Source organism: Hippopotamus amphibius, chromosome 3 (assembly GCF_030028045.1).
Source record: "Hippopotamus amphibius kiboko isolate mHipAmp2 chromosome 3, mHipAmp2.hap2, whole genome shotgun sequence".
Classification (NCBI taxonomy): Eukaryota; Metazoa; Chordata; class Mammalia; order Artiodactyla; family Hippopotamidae; genus Hippopotamus; species Hippopotamus amphibius.
Window position 1 is genome coordinate 147,817,584 of NC_080188.1, and position 17,502 is coordinate 147,835,085.

At 37.7% G+C, this 17,502-nt stretch overlaps 1 protein-coding gene across 6 annotated transcripts in view; it reads right to left on the bottom strand.

Annotated features, from left to right (window-relative positions):
• Positions 1-693: 693 nt before the first annotated feature.
• EFCAB2 (EF-hand calcium binding domain 2) overlaps positions 694-17,502 on the bottom strand; it is a 117,736-nt gene continuing 100,927 nt past the window's right edge. For all 6 annotated transcript variants that reach the window (XM_057729662.1, XM_057729661.1, XM_057729665.1 and 3 more), the window contains 4 exons: positions 11,722-11,801; positions 11,057-11,099; positions 10,881-10,947; positions 694-1,023 (listed from right to left, as the gene is read on the bottom strand). In XM_057729662.1, the coding sequence (XP_057585645.1) occupies positions 908-1,023; positions 10,881-10,947; positions 11,057-11,099; positions 11,722-11,801 (306 nt within the window). In that variant the 3' untranslated portion in view covers positions 694-907. The remainder of the gene's footprint in view (positions 1,024-10,880; positions 10,948-11,056; positions 11,100-11,721; positions 11,802-17,502) is intronic.

The window sequence follows — 17,502 nt, forward strand, 5'->3', positions numbered from 1 at the left end:
CATCTTTAAATAGAGATCACTGTGTGTGTGTGTGTAAGAATGATACAGGTTATGGAAGATTATTCATTTTTCTTTACCTTATTCTCCCTTTTGCTTTTCCATTGTGATTCTTTGTGCTCAGATAACTTTATTCTGCTCTTTCAACAGCTGTAACTCCCACACACCATAAAATTTCTCAATATTCTTACTCAGTATTCAGGACAATATTTGCATGACAGGTATTCTGAATAGGTAAGAATTCTAAAGACTGCAAGAGAATCGCCACTTCCTTATATTATCAATTTTCAATCAGTCTTCTTTTCTCAAGGTTCAATTATCTCAACTCCTTTAGCTATTCCATAAATGGTAGGTAACATGCTAGACCAGCAAATTTAAATTTTTACACTAAGTTACTACCATCTCAAATGAGATTTGTAATTGGTACTCATAAGAAACTAATTATTAATATCCATTTCAATGATTCTCCTTCCACATTCTGATTGTTGAAGTTGTTTTTAAAAGAAGCTGTCATCATATTACTACTCATTTTCAATTTATGGTCATTCCTCCCTGTCTCAAGATCTTTATATGCTAAACCTGAGGTCATTCTAATACATTCTTCATTTTGTCAGCTTAATTAATTTGAAAGTAACTAACCTGGGTTTCATCGTAGAAAATTAACAACAATCCAATGGATAATGTTAAATATTTTAAGAATAGTTTAAAAATAATTAGCAATTTGTCATTTCATAGGGCTAGACATATTAAATAAATTTCTATTTTAAACTGTAATGATCACCTTTAAAAAACAAAATATCTTGAAATAGTCACAAGGCATTAATTAGCAATATGTAGGAATTACAAAACATGAAATTAATAAGTGATTCTTAAAATTAGCTTTCAATTAGAAATGAAGTCTTAAGAGTGTTTAATTTTCATCTATGACCATCATTGTTATATAGTCCTTGTAATGAATTGAATTCGATTCTGGATCAATTGCAGCAGACAACATTTCTTCCATTTCCTCCTGAGAAAAAGGCTCACCTGGGAGGAACAAGAAAAACTCATCATTTACAATCCTCTGATTTTTTGTCTTTCTCTTTCCACTGGCCATGGAGCGCCCCCTGCCCCAATTGTGTCTCTAGTCACTCTTCCTGGGTCCATAAAGCCAGCTCATCGTGACAGTCCAGAGGTTCAAAGGGCACGCTGTTGGACCCCTGGCAAATTCTGGAGTTATTTTACTTTGCAGATATCATAGCTCAAGCAACCTATAGAATCAATCGTTTTAGCCAAAACAGCAGGAGGACGTGAAAACATCATAAATAAGGTTATTTACTTAAATTAAAACCACTAAAATTGCCAAAGGAGTAACCTGAAGTCATAGTTTTACAGGGAAACTAATCATTATATTTAGTAAGGGTATGAAGAAAGGGTTAAATGGTTGCTATGCAGAAATGCTGAAGAACAGATAACAGGTTTAAAACTGTAACAATGTCTATGGATATTCTCCAAGCAGGGTAGGACAATGGAGTGAGCCAGCTGCAGCCATGCCATTCACGAGCCATTTCAAAGCAGTCGTCGTTAGAGTTTGGCCCAGTGTTGCTGTCAAATGAAACCAAAAGTTGGATAGAAAACCTGTGGGCTTTAGTTGGATTCAGATAACAGCTGAAGGTCATCTTGGATATTGGTTTCATCAAGATGAAAAGCAAATTCAGGAAGAACATTGGAAAGGCTGTCGTCTATTTAAGATAGAACTTTGTCCTGATATTAAGCAAACATACAGAAACATCCAAATCACCACCTTACCCCTGAAGAGTCTTAATCCAAGCAGTAAATTACTGAGGTCTGAGAACTACCTACATTCTGAACTTAAGTCACCTGCCACTACAAACAATGCTTTCTAAGGTGGAATTCAGTTAATAATACAGAAATATTTAAGTGGGGATTTTTATGACAATGATGATGCTTGAGTTCTTCTGAAATCATGCTTACATTCTAAGGAAAGAAAGAATGCCTAAAATGTCTAAAAAGACAAATTTTGAATCTTTCTTATAACCTGACTGTTAAATACTAACTCCACCACCAATGAACTTTGATGGGCACGTAAGGTCTTATGAGAATACTGACAACAAACGTTTATCGAGAACTGTGTGCCAGGCACTGCTCTAAGTACTTCACAGGTATTAACTAAGTTAATCTCCACCACCTCAAGAGAGGTAAGAACTGTTATTCCCACTTACAGCTGAGGACACCAGCACACAAAGAAAACAGGCAGGCAGACCCAGCCAGTGAGTGGTGGATCTGGATCTGCATGCCAGCAGTCCAACTCAAGGTCCAGAAACTACACTCAACTGCTTGGAACAAGGCGTTGCTCACAGTGAAATACGGAAGGTGGTAACTGCTTCCTTGGGCAAGGAAAGAGATATGAAATATTTAATTAAGGATAGGAGGAAATAGCTTAATGATTAAAAGCACAAGCTTGGGAGCCTGGCTGCCTGGGTTCAAATGCTCAGCTGTCTCATTAGCTTTAAGATCCCAGGCAAGGGACTTCCCTGGTGGTCCAGGGGTAGAGTCCGCCTTGCAATGCGGATGCTGCGGGTTTGATCCCTGGTTAGGGAACTAAGATCCCACACGCCACAGGGCAACTAAGCCTGCGCGCTACAACTACTGAGCTCATGCACCTCAATGAGAGGGTAAACTACAGAGCCCATGGGCCATGGAGCCAGCGTACCACAACTAGAGAAGAGAAAACCTGCACATCACAACTAGAGAGAAGCCCACGCGCCGCAACGAAGAGCCCACTTGCTGCAACAAAACACCCTGCATGCCTTAACAAAGATCCTGTGTGCCACAACTAAGACCCAATGCAGCCAAAAAAAAAAAAAAAAATCCCAGGCGAGTCACTTAACCTCTCTGCGTCTCAGTTTTCCTGTCTATAAAATGGAGATTATAATGATACTGCCTATCTCATAGGCTTGTTATAAGAATTAAGTGTTATTATTTGATTAGCACTTAGAACATTGCCTGGAACCTAGGCAGCAATATGTTTGTTTAAAAATTTTTTTCAAGATCTTCCCTGCTGCTAAATACTGTCTGACACAATACACACACCTGGACATGTGGACTTCTATCTTGCAGGAACTTGATTCAATGTGATTTACTATGTTCATCATACAACATGCTGGGCATTTAGAATGCATATTCTCAAGCCGATTAATATTTTGTGGATATTGTGAAAAGTTGCATGTCTCTGCATCCACTGCAGTCTGTTTCTGACTCCTCTACTTCAGTCAGTAGCATTACCATAATACCCACTGTTCAGGCCAAAGCCTTGTTACTTTTGACTCAGCTCCCATCTTTGTCCCCTGCACTCTGTTACTCATCACGACCTGTGAATCCTGCTGTAGACAGTCCTACTGTATCAATCCCTTCTTTCAATTCCCATTGCCACTGCCAGATACAGCCCTTATTAGAGTACCTTCAAAATGCTGAACTAGCCTCCTAACTGGTCTCCCCAGTCTAACCTCCTTCTTGCTCATCTCACAAGCCGACCAGCACCAGATTAACCTTCCCACAATCCCTCTTGCACCATGTGACTCACCTGCTCAAAACCCTACAATGCTTCTCCATTGCCCATAGGATGAATTTACCTGAGCCCCGGCCTCCACAATCTAGTCCCAGTCAGTCTAACTTCCTACTGTTTGCCAACAAGACCCTCTGGGCCCTGTCTTCTCACAGGCTCTCAAAATATCATGCTCGTTCCTACCCTCCAGTTTTTGTTCACACTTTTTATCAATCTATGTCTCCCCCTCATCAGCCCCTTCACCCATTCTACATTCATCTCCTCACTCATTCATTAATTCAACCAACATTTGCTGAGACTTACTATGTGTGGGGGTGCTATAATGCAGATTTTACCCCGGCTCTCCATAACTCACCCATATAATTCTACCATCTTAAGAAAACCATTTTCTCTTCCCAGACCAAGCTTTCCAGGCTGGTCCAGTCCACATTGGTCTTCTGAGACTCACTTTTTTCTACTGTCTTATATTTTGAATTAGTTTACAAGTTTGTTTTATTTCCTCCAATAAGACTATAATTTCCTTGAGAAAGGGAGCCGATTTTAGTATTATTGCCTCTCATTGCACTCAGTGTCCCTCACCCACACAGTAGGGACATCATACTAATGACATTGAACAGTTTTGGCCATTTTGACTAAATTCATATTTCCTAATATAACTAGGATTTACTTCCTTTAAATTAATCCCTAGACATCTTGGGTCACAAATCAAACCTCAGCAAATTCAAGAAAATTGAAATCATATCAAGCATCTTCTCAGACCACAACGCCATGAGACTAGATATCAATTACAGGAAAAAAACTGCAAAAAATACAAACACATGGAGGCTAAACAATTCACTATTAAACAACCAAGGAATCACCACAGAAATCAAAGAGGAAATCAAAAAGTATCTAGAAACAAATGACAACGAAAACACAACAACCCAAAACCTATGGGACGCAGCAAAAGCAGTTCTAAGAGGGAAGTTTATAGCAATACAGTCCTACCTTAAGAAACAAGAAAATGATCGAATAAACAACCTAACCTTACACCTCAAACAACTAGAGAAAGAAGAACAAAGAAACCCCAAAATGAGCAGAAGGAAAGAAATCGTAAAGATCAGAGCAGAAATAAATGAAAAAGAAAGGAAAGAAACCATAAGAAAAATAAATAAAACTAAAAGCTGGTTCTTTGAGAAGATTAACAAAATTGATAAACCATTAGCCAGACTCATCAAGAAAAAAAGAGAGAAGATGCAAATCAACAGAATTAGAAATGAAAAAGGAGAAGTCACAACGGACACCTCAGAAATACAAAACATCATGAGAGACTACTACAAGCAACTATATGCCAATCAATTGGATAACCTGGAAGAAATGGATACATTCTTAGAAAAATACAATCTTCCAAGACTGAACCAGGAAGAAATAGAAACCATGAACAGACCAATCACAAGTACAGAAATTGAGGCAGTGATTAAAAATCTCCCAACACACAAAAGCCCAGGACCAGATGGATTCACAGGCGAATTCTATCAAACATTTCGAGAAGAGTTAACACCTATCCTTCTCAAACTCTTCCAAAATATTGCAGAAGGCGGAGCACTCCCAAACTCATTCTACGAGGCTACCATCACCCTGATACCAAAACCAGGCAAAGATGTCACAAAAAAAGAAAACTACAGACCAATATCACTGATGAATATAGATGCAAAAATCCTCAACAAAATACTAGCTAACAGACTGCAACAGCACATTAAAAAAGTCATACACCATGATCAAGTGGGGTTTATCCCTGGGATGCAAGGATTCTTCAATATACGCAAATCAATCAACGTGATACATCATATCAACAAATTGAAGGATAAAAACCATATGATCATTTCAATAGATGCAGAAAAAGCTTTTGACAAAGTTCAACATCCATTTATGATAAAAGCTCTCCAGAAAATGGGCATAGAAGGAAATTACCTCAACATCATAAAAGCCATATATGACAAACCAAAAGCCAACATTGTTCTCAATGGAGAAAAACTGGAAGAATTCCCTCTAAGAACAGGAACAAGACAAGGGTGTCCACTCTCACCACTGTTATTCAACATAGTTTTGGAAGTGTTAGCCACAGCAATCAGAGAAGAAAAAGAAATTAAAGGAATCCAAATTGGAAAAGAAGAAGTAAAATTATCACTCTTTGCAGATGACATGATACTATATATAGAAAACCCTAAAGACTCTACCAGAAAACTGCTAGCACTCATTGATGAGTTTAGTAAAGTAGCAGGATACAAAATTAATGCACAGAAATCTCTTGCATTCCTATACACTAACAACGGAAGAGCAGAAAGAGAAATTAAGGAAACTCTCCCATTCACCATTGCAACCAAAAGAATAAAATACCTAGGAATAAACCTGCCTAAGGAGGCAAAAGATCTGTATGCAGAAAACTTTAAGACATTGATGAAAGAAATCAAAGATGACATAAACAGATGGAGGGATATACCATGTTCCTGGATTGGAAGAATCAACATCGTGAAAATGACTGTACTACCCAAAGCAATTTACAGATTTAATGCAATCCCGATCAGATTACCAATGGCATTTTTCACAGAACTAGAGCAAGAAATCTTACGATTTGTATGGAAACGCAAAAGACCCCGAATAGCCAAAGCAATCTTGAGAAGGAAAAATGGAGTTGGTGGAATCAGGCTTCCTGATTTCAAACTATACTACAAGGCCATAGTGATCAAGACAGTATGGTACTGGCACAAAAATAGAAAGGAAGATCAATGGAACAGAATAGAGAACTCAGAAGTAAGCCCAAACACATATGGGCACCTTATCTTTGACAAAGGAGGCACGAGTATACAATGGAAAAAAGACAGCCTCTTCAATAAGTGGTGCTGGGAAAATTGGACAGCAACATGTAAAAGAATGAAATTAGAACACTTCCTAACACCATACACAAAAATAAACTCCAAATGGATTAAAGACCTACATGTAAGGCCAGACACTATCAAACTCCTAGAGGAAAACATAAGCAGAACACTCTTTGACATACATCAAAGCAACATCCTTTTTGACCCACCTCCTAGAATCATGGAAATAAAATCAAGAATAAACGAATGGGACCTCATGAAACTTAAAAGCTTTTGCACAGCAAAAGAAACCATAAACAAGACTAAAAGGCAACCCTCAGAATGGGAAAAAATAATTGCCTATGAAACAACGGACAAAGGATTAACCTCCAAAATATACAAGCAGCTCATGCAGCTTCATACCAAAAAAGCAAATAACCCAATCCACAAATGGGCAGAAGACCTAAATAGACATTTCTCCAAAGAAGACATACAGATGGCCAACAAACACATGAAAAGATGCTCAACATCACTCATCATCAGAGAAATGCAAGTCAAAGCCACAATGAGGTATCACCTCACACCAATCAGAATGGCCATCATCACAAAGTCTGGAAACAACAAATGTTGGAGAGGGTGTGGAGAAAGGGAACTCTCCTGCACTGATGGTGGGACTGTAAGTTGGTACAGCCACTATGGAAAACAATTTGGAGGTTCCTTAAAAAACTACAAATAGAACTACCATATGATCCAGTAATCCCACTCCTGGGCATATACCCAAAGAAAACCATAATCCCAAAAGAAACTTGTACCATAATGTTTATTGCAGCACTCTTTACAATAGCCAGGACATGGAAGCAACCTAAATGCCCATCAACAAATGAATGGATACAGAAGATGTGGCATATATATACAATGGAATATTACTCAGCTATAAAAAGGGATGAGATGGAGCTATATGTAATGAGGTGGATAGAACTACAATCTGTCATACAGAGGGAAGTAAGTCAGAAAGAGAAAGACAAATATTGTATGCTAACTCATATATACGGAATCTAAAAATGGTACTGATGAACTCAGTGACAAGAACAGGGAAGCAGATACAGAGAATGGACTGGAGAACTCGAGGTATGGGAGGGGGTGGGGGGTGAAGGGGAAACTGAGAAGAAGCGGGAGAGTAGTACAGACATATATATACTACCAACTGTAAAATAGTCAGTGGGAAGTTGTTGTATAACAAAGGGAGTCCAACTCGAGGATGGAAGATGCCTTAGAGGACTGGGGCAGGGAGGGTGGGGGGGACTCGAGGGGGGGGTGTCAAGGAAGGGAGGGAATATGGGGATATGTGTATAAAAACAGTTGATTGAACCTGGTGTACCCCCCAAAAAAATAAAATAAAATAAAATAATAAAAATAAATAAATAAATAAATAAATTAATCCCTAGGCTGACGCTTTGAAATATAACATTTCCATCAAAGTTAATCACTAAGATAATTTTAACAAGGTCATGAGTTTCTGGGTGGCAGCTATGACAATTGTGTCACTCGTATTCTTTTTTTTTTTTTAAGCTCTTTATTGGAATATAATTGCTTTACCCTCTTGTACCAGTTTTTGAGGTACACGAAAGTGAATCAGCTGTATTTATACATATATCCCCATATCCCCTCCCTCCCACAACTCCCTCCCACCCCCCTTGTCCTGGCCCTCTGAGGCATCACCGATCATCGAGTAGATTTCCCTTTGTTATACAGCAACTTCCCACTAGCTATCTATACTACAGTTGGTAGTGTATATATGTCTACGCTACTCTCTCACTTCGTCCCAGCTTCCCCTTCGCCCTCCCCCCTCCCTGCTGTGTCCTCAAGTCCATTCTCTACATCTGCATCTTTATTCTTGCCCTGTCACTGGGTTCATCAGTACCATTTTTTTAGATTCCACGTATATGAGTTAGCATACGGTATTTGTTTTTCTCTTTCTGGCTCACTTCGCTCTGACAGACTCTAGGGCCATCCACCTCACTACAAATAACTCAATTTCATTCCTTTCTATGGCTGAGTAATAGTCCATTGTATATATGTGCCACATATTCTTTATCCATTCATCCACTGATGGGCATTTAGGTTGCTTCCATGTCCTGACTATCGTAAACAGTGCTGCAATGAACACTGTGGTACATGTTTCTTTTTGGATTATGCTTTTCTCAGGGTATATGCCCAGGAGTGGGATTGCTGGATCATATGGTAGTTCCATTTTTAGTTTTTGAAGGACCCTCCAAATTGTTTTCCATAGTGGCTGTACCAACTTACATTCCCACCAACAGTGCAGGAGAGTTCCCTTTTCTCCACACCCTCTCCAGCATTTATTGTTTCTAGATTTTTTGATGATGGCCATTCTGACCAGTGTGAGGTGATACCTCATTGTGGTGTTGACATGCATTTCTCTAATGATTAGTGATGTTGAGCATCTTTTCATGTGTTTGTTAGCCATCTGCATGTCTTCTTTGGAGAAATGTCTATTTAGGTCTTCCACCCATTTGTGGATTGGGTTATTTGCTTGTTTGGTATTAAGCTGCATAAGCTGCTTGTATATTTTGGAGATTAATCCTTTGTCAGTTGCTTCATTGGCAAGTATTTTCTCCCATTCTGAGGGTTGTCTTCTTGTCTTGTTTATGGATTCTTTCACTGTGCAAAAGCTTTTAAGTTTCATTAGGTCCCACTTGTTTATTCTTGATTTTATTTCCATTATTCTAGGAGGTGGGTCAAAAAGGATCTTGCTTTCATGTATGTCATAGGGTGTTCTGCCTATGTTTTCCTCTAGGAGTTTTATAGTGTCACTCGTATTCTTACCTAATGGTAGATCAAGTCAAAATGGTCAAATCAGCAGCACATTCTCCACTGCCCATAGGATGAATTCTCTTGAGACCCCCGTCTCCACAGTCAGTCCCAGTCAATCTATCTAGACTCATTTCCTACTATTTGGGTGGCAGCTATGACGATCATGTCATTCTTACTCTCACCCCCTGTATTCTCACTTAATGGTGGATCAAGTCAAAATGGTCAAATCAGTAGCACATGGAGACACAGTCTTAGTCTTCCCAACTCAAAATTCCTTGCACTTCTGATTGTCTCGAGTGAATAGCAACTCTGAATCATTCAGGACTCATCTATGAACTAGTGAACTGAACAGAGACAGGGCTCGTAACTTCATATGGGAAGAGGGGAGGTGACCAATATGAGAAAGGTTTCAAAAGAATGTCCATTAAGCTACTGACATTCAGGGAAAACAAATTTAAGCATCAGCCTAAGCAGAGAGAATTTCTAAAGGGAATATGTTGGCATGTATAGGTATGCAGGTATTGTGTGTGTGTATGTGTGTCTGCACACACATGCATGTGTGTACAGTTCAAGTGCAAAGCAAATATATATGGTACCATTAGCATAAAAAACTGAAAAATCATAAATGAATTCATATTTATGTGAGGCTATATTATCCCTAACTTCACTAACTGAAAATTTTTTTTAAAAAGAGTTTTTAAAGATTCCAATTCAAATCTTCAGTCTAGTAACAAGCATTGATTTATAGTGATTGATAGTTCATGTTTTCCTGGCAGCATGCCTTTCATTCTGGAAACACTCTAAGTGAATGGAATGACACATGCACTCCAATGTTCACTGCAGCACTATTTACAATAGCCAGGACATGGAAGCAACCTAAATGTCCATCAACAGATGAATGGATAAAGAAGATGTGGTACATACATACAATGGAATATTACTTAGCTGTAAAAAGCAATGAAACTGGAACATTTTTAGAGACATGGATGGACCTAGAGACTGTCATACAGAGTGAAGTGAGTCAGAAAGAGAAAAACAAATATTGTATATTAACACATATATGTGGACTTTAGAAAAATGGTACAAATCAACCGGTTTGCAAGGCAGAAACAGAGACACAGATGTAGAGAACAAACATATGGACACCAAGTGGGGAAAGCGGGGAGGGTTGGGGGGGAACGAATTGGGAGACTGGGATACCAAATTGTACACTCTAAATATATGCAGTTTATTGTAAAAAATTTAAAAAAAAAAGTTAAAAAAATTAAAAAGGAAAAAGTTTTGCCGAAATTAAAAAAAAAAAGAGTTTTTAAAGATTCCAATTCAAATCTTCAGTCTAGTAACAAGCATTGATTTATAGTGATTGATAGTTCATGTTTTCCTGGCAGCATGCCTTTCATTCTGGAAATACTCTAAGTGAATGGAATGACTTCAGTTTATAAAAGTATCATTATACTTTACGAAATCCTATAAGGCAGTAATCCATCTCCCCTTAACTCACTCTTTGTCTTCTCACTCCCCACAAAACAGAAACCACACCAAAACCAAAATAATAAGAATAGTAAATAATTCCTTTTAACTGGAATAATTGTTTTTAAATTATTAATCACTTAAATAAGTTACAGTTATAAGTAATAAATCACTCTCACCTTCTTCAGTCATATACTTGATCAATTCTTCCTTAGATAGAAACCCACGTTTGGCTGGATCTAATACCTAGGGGGAAAGAAAAGATAAATATTATATTTCTTGTTTGCTGAATAAATTCTACATGATGAATTTTTCACGTAAATATAAATATATATAAAATCTGGAGTTTACACACCTCAAAAGCTCGAAGAAGGATATCTTCTGGAATTGGTCTATATCTAATTATGCAATAAAAGGAGTAAATGCCACAGTATATATAGCTCAGTCTTTACATAACAAATGATCACACACACACACAAAAGCTGCTAACATACTAGGATGATAATATTCCCTCACTGAAATATTTTTGGAATTCTAGATAATAAAGTTGAAAGTACTCCATGTTCACAAGGAATACTTAGTTAAAAATCACTAGCATGTTTGATGTTATCTATTAGCTTTTTTCATTATTATGGAAATCAGTTTATTTGGGAACAAAATTTCTACAGTAAACCATCTATGGGAAGCTAATGCTACACTTTCTCTAGAAAAATACTTGGGATTAATTCTTATTTATCATTGATAATTCAAAACAGAAGATAATAAGAATGTTGTTGATTTACGCTTTTTGCAGCTAATTTGCCCTTTAACTACACTTTGCTTATTAGATTAATACTGAAGTGGTTGACATTTCTGAGCATGTACCAATTAGCAGTTCAGAAGTACAGAGAAAAATGAGAAGAAAGCTCTCCTATGATAAATATTGGTTGAGTATAACATATAAAGTGAAAAATTCAAGTGTTTTGAAATTAATGCAAGTCTAATCATTGCCTTACCTTAACGACTGCATTATTTTCTTACCTTCTTTCCAGTAGTACTTCAGTCATCACTGGAAGAAACTTTTCAAATCGAATGTATCCAGTGGGCTCTTCTTCCTCCACCTAAACATTCAATAAAAAAATAGCCCTTATTCACTCAACAAATGTACTGAGCAACTAGTTTTCCCAAGCACTGTGCCAAGTGCTGGGGATGTGATAGTGAGCATACTTGGGCATGGTCCCTACTGACAGAATTTATATGCTGGTAGTAGAGACACACATCCATCAACAAACAACACAGATGAGTGTCTAATCTTAAGTTTATGTAAGTACAGTGAAGTAAAGGAGCTTCGGTCTATTAGAGCATAGAATAAAGGGAAGTTTTCTGGGCCAAATCATCAGGGAAAGGTATACATGAAAAAATCATACTTGAGGTAATTTATAAAAGATGAGTAGCAGGTAATCAGACAAAGACAGCAGGGAAGACACTCCCAGGTAGATGAAATTACAAGCACTAAGACCCTGTGGGATGCATTGGAGGCCAGGAGGCTGGAGCATAGGGAGCAAGGAGGAGAATGTTTTCAGATGAAGTTGGAGAGAGAAACTGGGACCAGACTTTGCAGGGCGTTACCATCCATGAAAGTGACTTTGGTTGTTTTCCTAAGACACTGTTACCCTAAATCACTGAAGGTCTCATAGATATGTAATTGAAAGATCACACTGGTTGCAGTGAGGCAGCTTCTGCTTGGATAAGGGCTTGGATTAGAGTGGTGGCCATGGAGAGAGAAGCGGGTGCTTTCAAGAAATATTAAAGAAGTAAAACCAATAAAACTGGGTGCTGTATCTATTATGTACAAGGATAAGAAAGAGAGGAGTCAAGGACAACTCCCAGGATTCTGACTTGCACAAATGGGTTGGAGTAATGCTTTTCCCTGAGATAAGGAACACTGGGTAAGAAAGAGATCAGGTTGGGGGACCAATCTCAACCTCAAGGACCAAAATATCTATCAAACCATTGTAATATTTATTAAATAACCAGAAGGTCTATGGGACTTTGTTATATCACCACTAACTAAGAGAAGACAACACCTAAGAAAGAATTTTTGGTACCTAGCCCCATTGGATGAGAATGAGAAAGACTCATGCCCACAAGGTTCAACTTTGGATCGTGTGGCTAACAATATGCTATTGATTTTAACTTTCATGTCATGCTATTTAGGAGAAGCTGTAAATTTTCCACTCCCTTTCAAAAATTCTATTAAAAGCCTCACACATCCCAGTTCAACAGTGGAGATTTTAAAAGATGTATTCTTTGAGCAAAAAATAAGAAATCTATAGGTGCTGCTAAGTGGAACACACTGTCATCAAGTGACAACTATTTTTTAATGTTTATACTAGATTCTCACCTAGTATGTGACTCCACTATCAGCAAAAAAGTCATCCATCTCATGACAGAATGACGTATTTCAGAATTTCTAGGCCCATCAATACATGAACAATTGTTTTCAGCTGCCTCTAGATCCAAGGCAAGCATTTTGCAAATTAACGTTCGTATGGCTCTGATGTGCTTGAGTAGCACTCTGTAACTCCCAACCCCACAAGCTTCTTAAAAATAAAATGCCATCTCATGAGACTGCCTTAGGAGGGTTAATTTTTTAAATTAAAATGCTGAATTTCTATTCTGATTAATCCAGAAATCTGTTCCAGAAGCTACAGCAATGATTTGCTTCCCTTTCCCCTCACCCTCAACAAACCACTGCAGAGCAAACGGTCTTGACCTTGAAATATCAAAAATCCTCCTTATTTTATGAACATCCTCATCAATCTACAAACTACTTTTAGTTTTTCCAAAGGGGGTTCAACTCTATAGCACTCTCTCCATCACGTGAGAGTTCACAAACACATACTATGTCCCTCATAATGCCTCCCCCCACCGCCACGCTCCTGCACAACTTCTACAAGCCCTTGGTGCTCTGAACATGGGAGAAAATGCTGCAGATCATTCTGGCCTGACAGGTCTGTGTAGCTCCAAAACTGCACAAAAATAATAAGCTAAAGCAAATCTCCAATCAATCAGCATAGCAGGAGAGGCATACATTTCCCTTAACTTTCTTTCTTTCTTTCTTCTTTTTTTTTTTTTTTAAAGAAGGATAACAAACAAACAGGGGCCTTGGGGTTAAAAAGTAAGAAGAAAAATATGTAAGTCCATCTTCAACTTGGGCATACTGTGAAAAATCTTTCTATGACTCAACACTGTCCTCTAGAGGTCACATCTAACCTGTTCTTTTGTACTAGAAGATGTACAAGCAATGGCATAAAAACAATACAATTATACGATATTTCTAAGTACAGTATTAATGAACTATATATATGAACTATACTATATACTACTTTATATTATAAAAAGTCTTTTATTATTTAAATAAACTTATTTTAGAATAGTTTTAGATTTACAGGAAAGTTGTAAAGATAGTAGAGAGTTCTCATATATTGTAGCCTCCCTTCCCTGCCCCAGTTTCCTCTACTGTCTACCCTTATATTACCATGGGACAACTATACTTGGTTCGTTGTCACAACTAATGCACCATAATTGACACATTATATTTACTAAACTCCATGCTTTACTTGTATTCCATTGGTTTTCCAAAAGGTATTTTAGGGAATTCCCTGGCAGTCCATTGGTTAGGACTCCATGCTCTCACTGCTGAGGGCCCAGGTTCAATCCCTGGTTGGGAAACTAAGATCTTACAAGCTGTGCAGTGTGGCCAAAAAAACAAAAATAAAATAAATAAGTTGTTTTAAAAAAATAAATAAAAAATAAAAGGCATTTAAAAAAATCTGCTACATTCCTCTATCATAAAAGAAAAACAAGAAAGTAGGGTAGAACACCACTTCTGGCAATCTGGAAATGGATGGGTAGTAGGAGGGTAAATGATGGTTCTATTATTCTGGTGCAGGACAAACTAGTTAACTTTATGAGGCCGTGAGTAAGACAGGACAAAAACATTCCTTTCTAGAACTGTTATGCAATGATGGCTCAATGATTATTTAAATCCATATATTAAAATGCCTTTAAGATTTAATAGAAATAATCAAATGTTGAACCATACTTTATAGTATACTGTATATATACATATATAGAGAGAGTTATGGATTGAGCTGTGTCTTCCCAAAATTCATTTGTTGGAGTCCTAACCCCCAGTACCACAGAATGTGACTTATTTGGAGAGAGGGTACTCACTGAGGTAATCAAGTTAACATGAGGTCATTAGGGTGGGCCCTAATCCAATATGACTGGTGTCCTTATAACAAGGAGAAATTTGGACACAGAGACATGCACACAGGAAGAATACCATGTGAACATGAAGACAAGCCATCTACAAGCCAAGGAGAAAGGCCTGGGACAGACCCTTCTCTCATAGCCAACAGAAGGAACCAATGCTGCCAACACCATAATTCTGTGCTTCTAACCTCCAGAACTGAGACAATAAATTTCTGTTGTTTAAGCCACTGTTTGTGGTATGTTGTTACAGCAGCTCTAGCAAATTTTATATACACACATATATACATTGTTGTGAAGCTTACATGAGATATGACATAAAGATGCTTTGTGAACCTTGAATTATTATGATTATTATTATTTTAATCAATAGTGTACACACTTCTGGTTACATATCATAAAATGACACCTCCTCCTAAAATAATCAATCTCTGGTGCTAAAATTTTAGACACATCCTCCTTGACCAACCATATGGACCTGACTGTTTTTACAGAACTCTGATCTTGCCTCCTATCTGTAAAATGTCACATGGAATGTGATGTGAGTGTACTAAACTGCTAGGCATATCCAATACCTTGTCCCTCGCCCCTGGACCCCTGCCTAAAGGACAGGGTATGTGGATTAGCAGCAGTGATGTCTCCACCTCTCCTGTTCCCCTTCATGCTTCTTGGAGTGATAGGAGAGGGACATTAAAAGACAGCCACCAAACACCTCCCTCCTCTTCAAAAGAGAAAAACAAACAAAACCAATATATCTTGTTACTGTAAACATGAATGAGGCAAAGTAGGTTATAATCTAGTCTGTTTCATCTAAGAGAAAGGCTAATGTTCTTGAAATGAGGTAATAATTAGAAAGTAACCTCAGTAGCATTTATGGATGCAAAGGAAATAAAACCTTTTTGCAGGAAGAGCCCCAGCTTAGCCTTCAAGTACCATTTATGGTGAATTCATCTTAATAGCCTGCCAGCAGGTGTCCACCCCAATACACCTGGCTTCTCCTCCTCCAAAGAACAATGGCGGCAGAAGCAACCTGAAGAAAATACACTGCTTCCTTTCCACACAAAGGAGCCCACCTCCTAAAGGCTAGCACAGTGCCTTCAGACATTCCATAGTTTCTCTGTATCCTCATGCCGAATATAGAGAAGTCTCAAAAAATATGTAAGTTTCAAAGCATGAGGCAAATACTGTTTCTCACTCTACTTTGGTAAAAGTCAATTTTCTTAATCTGTTTTGAATCTGAGGAAATTTGGGCACAGAGAGGTGAAGTGCCTATCTTGGTCCTCAAAGTCAGTCAGGTGTTCTGATGGGATCACAGCCCAGAGTTCTTTCTCCCATTCTCACAGTGAAATCATTAGGCCATCTATTTTTTCTTTAAAGCATTATTTATTTTAATGCTGAACTCAGTGAATAGGTGCAATAAAACACAGTGCAAATTCATTTCTCCCCAGTGACATACAATCAGTCAAAAAACTGAACTATTTCATGCTTCATGAAAGCAAGATAATACCAATAGTTAAGATGGTTTATAAAGCACCTACATTTCATCTAGTTCCAGGTCACCAAATAAGATATACATATTAATTTTTTAACTATTTGTAGTAAAAAATATAACAATGAGATATTTCAAGTTAGACTTGAATACCACATATACAAATTTTGACACAAATCATGTTTCAAAACCAAAACACAATTACAATTTAGAAAATATTTCTCTACTTTGGATAGAATAAAATAATAACAAAAATCCATTGGCATTTGCCAATTATATTATCTTTACAAATAAAAAAAATCTTAAACCTACCTACTTTAGTAAAATTATTTATGCCAAACATTCCAGAGGCTGTTGTGTAAAAATGGGGATATATACTTCTTTTGGGTTATAAGTCCTTTTCTTATCGCTGGAACTATCAAAAAAGACTGAATCATCTTTCGGCTGGACTATCAGAGATCCTGAGAATCAACAGGTGGCTAAACCATGTAATCAATAAGGTCCCTTCCAACTGTAAGTTTATAATTCGAAGAGATGGGGGTGTCAGTGGCTGCCAAGCCATTAACTTCCCCATTTTATCCTCAGGCCAGGGTTGGCGGGGTGGGGAAGGTAAGGGGCTCCAGCTACACATTGTTTCACACCCTTCAGTTTCAGTTTCTCTCCACCAAGCCATTGAGTGTCCCTCCCTACCCTCAGTAGACCCCTCTCCTATTTGACGGAGGCAGTAAGTGCTAAGCAATTGTCCCTATTAAGGTAATCTCCTACCCATTTACATCAAAAGCAATTGTTTAAAATTGTGTTGCAATAAGATTGGAGGAAAAGCTCTATCCTGGATTGAGATTTGGTTAAGATTTTGTTAGCACAATAAATATCCAAATACTGAATAAACTTTATTAGCTCCACAGATACATTTAAAATCACATTTATAACAACATGTTAAATTAAAAAATCACTCTTTATTTTCATATTTTATGAAGCAATTTTATTCAAACTCTCTATGTATCTTCAACAACAGACTTTCTCTTTCTAAGAGTTTGACTCTTTGTCTTTTTTGT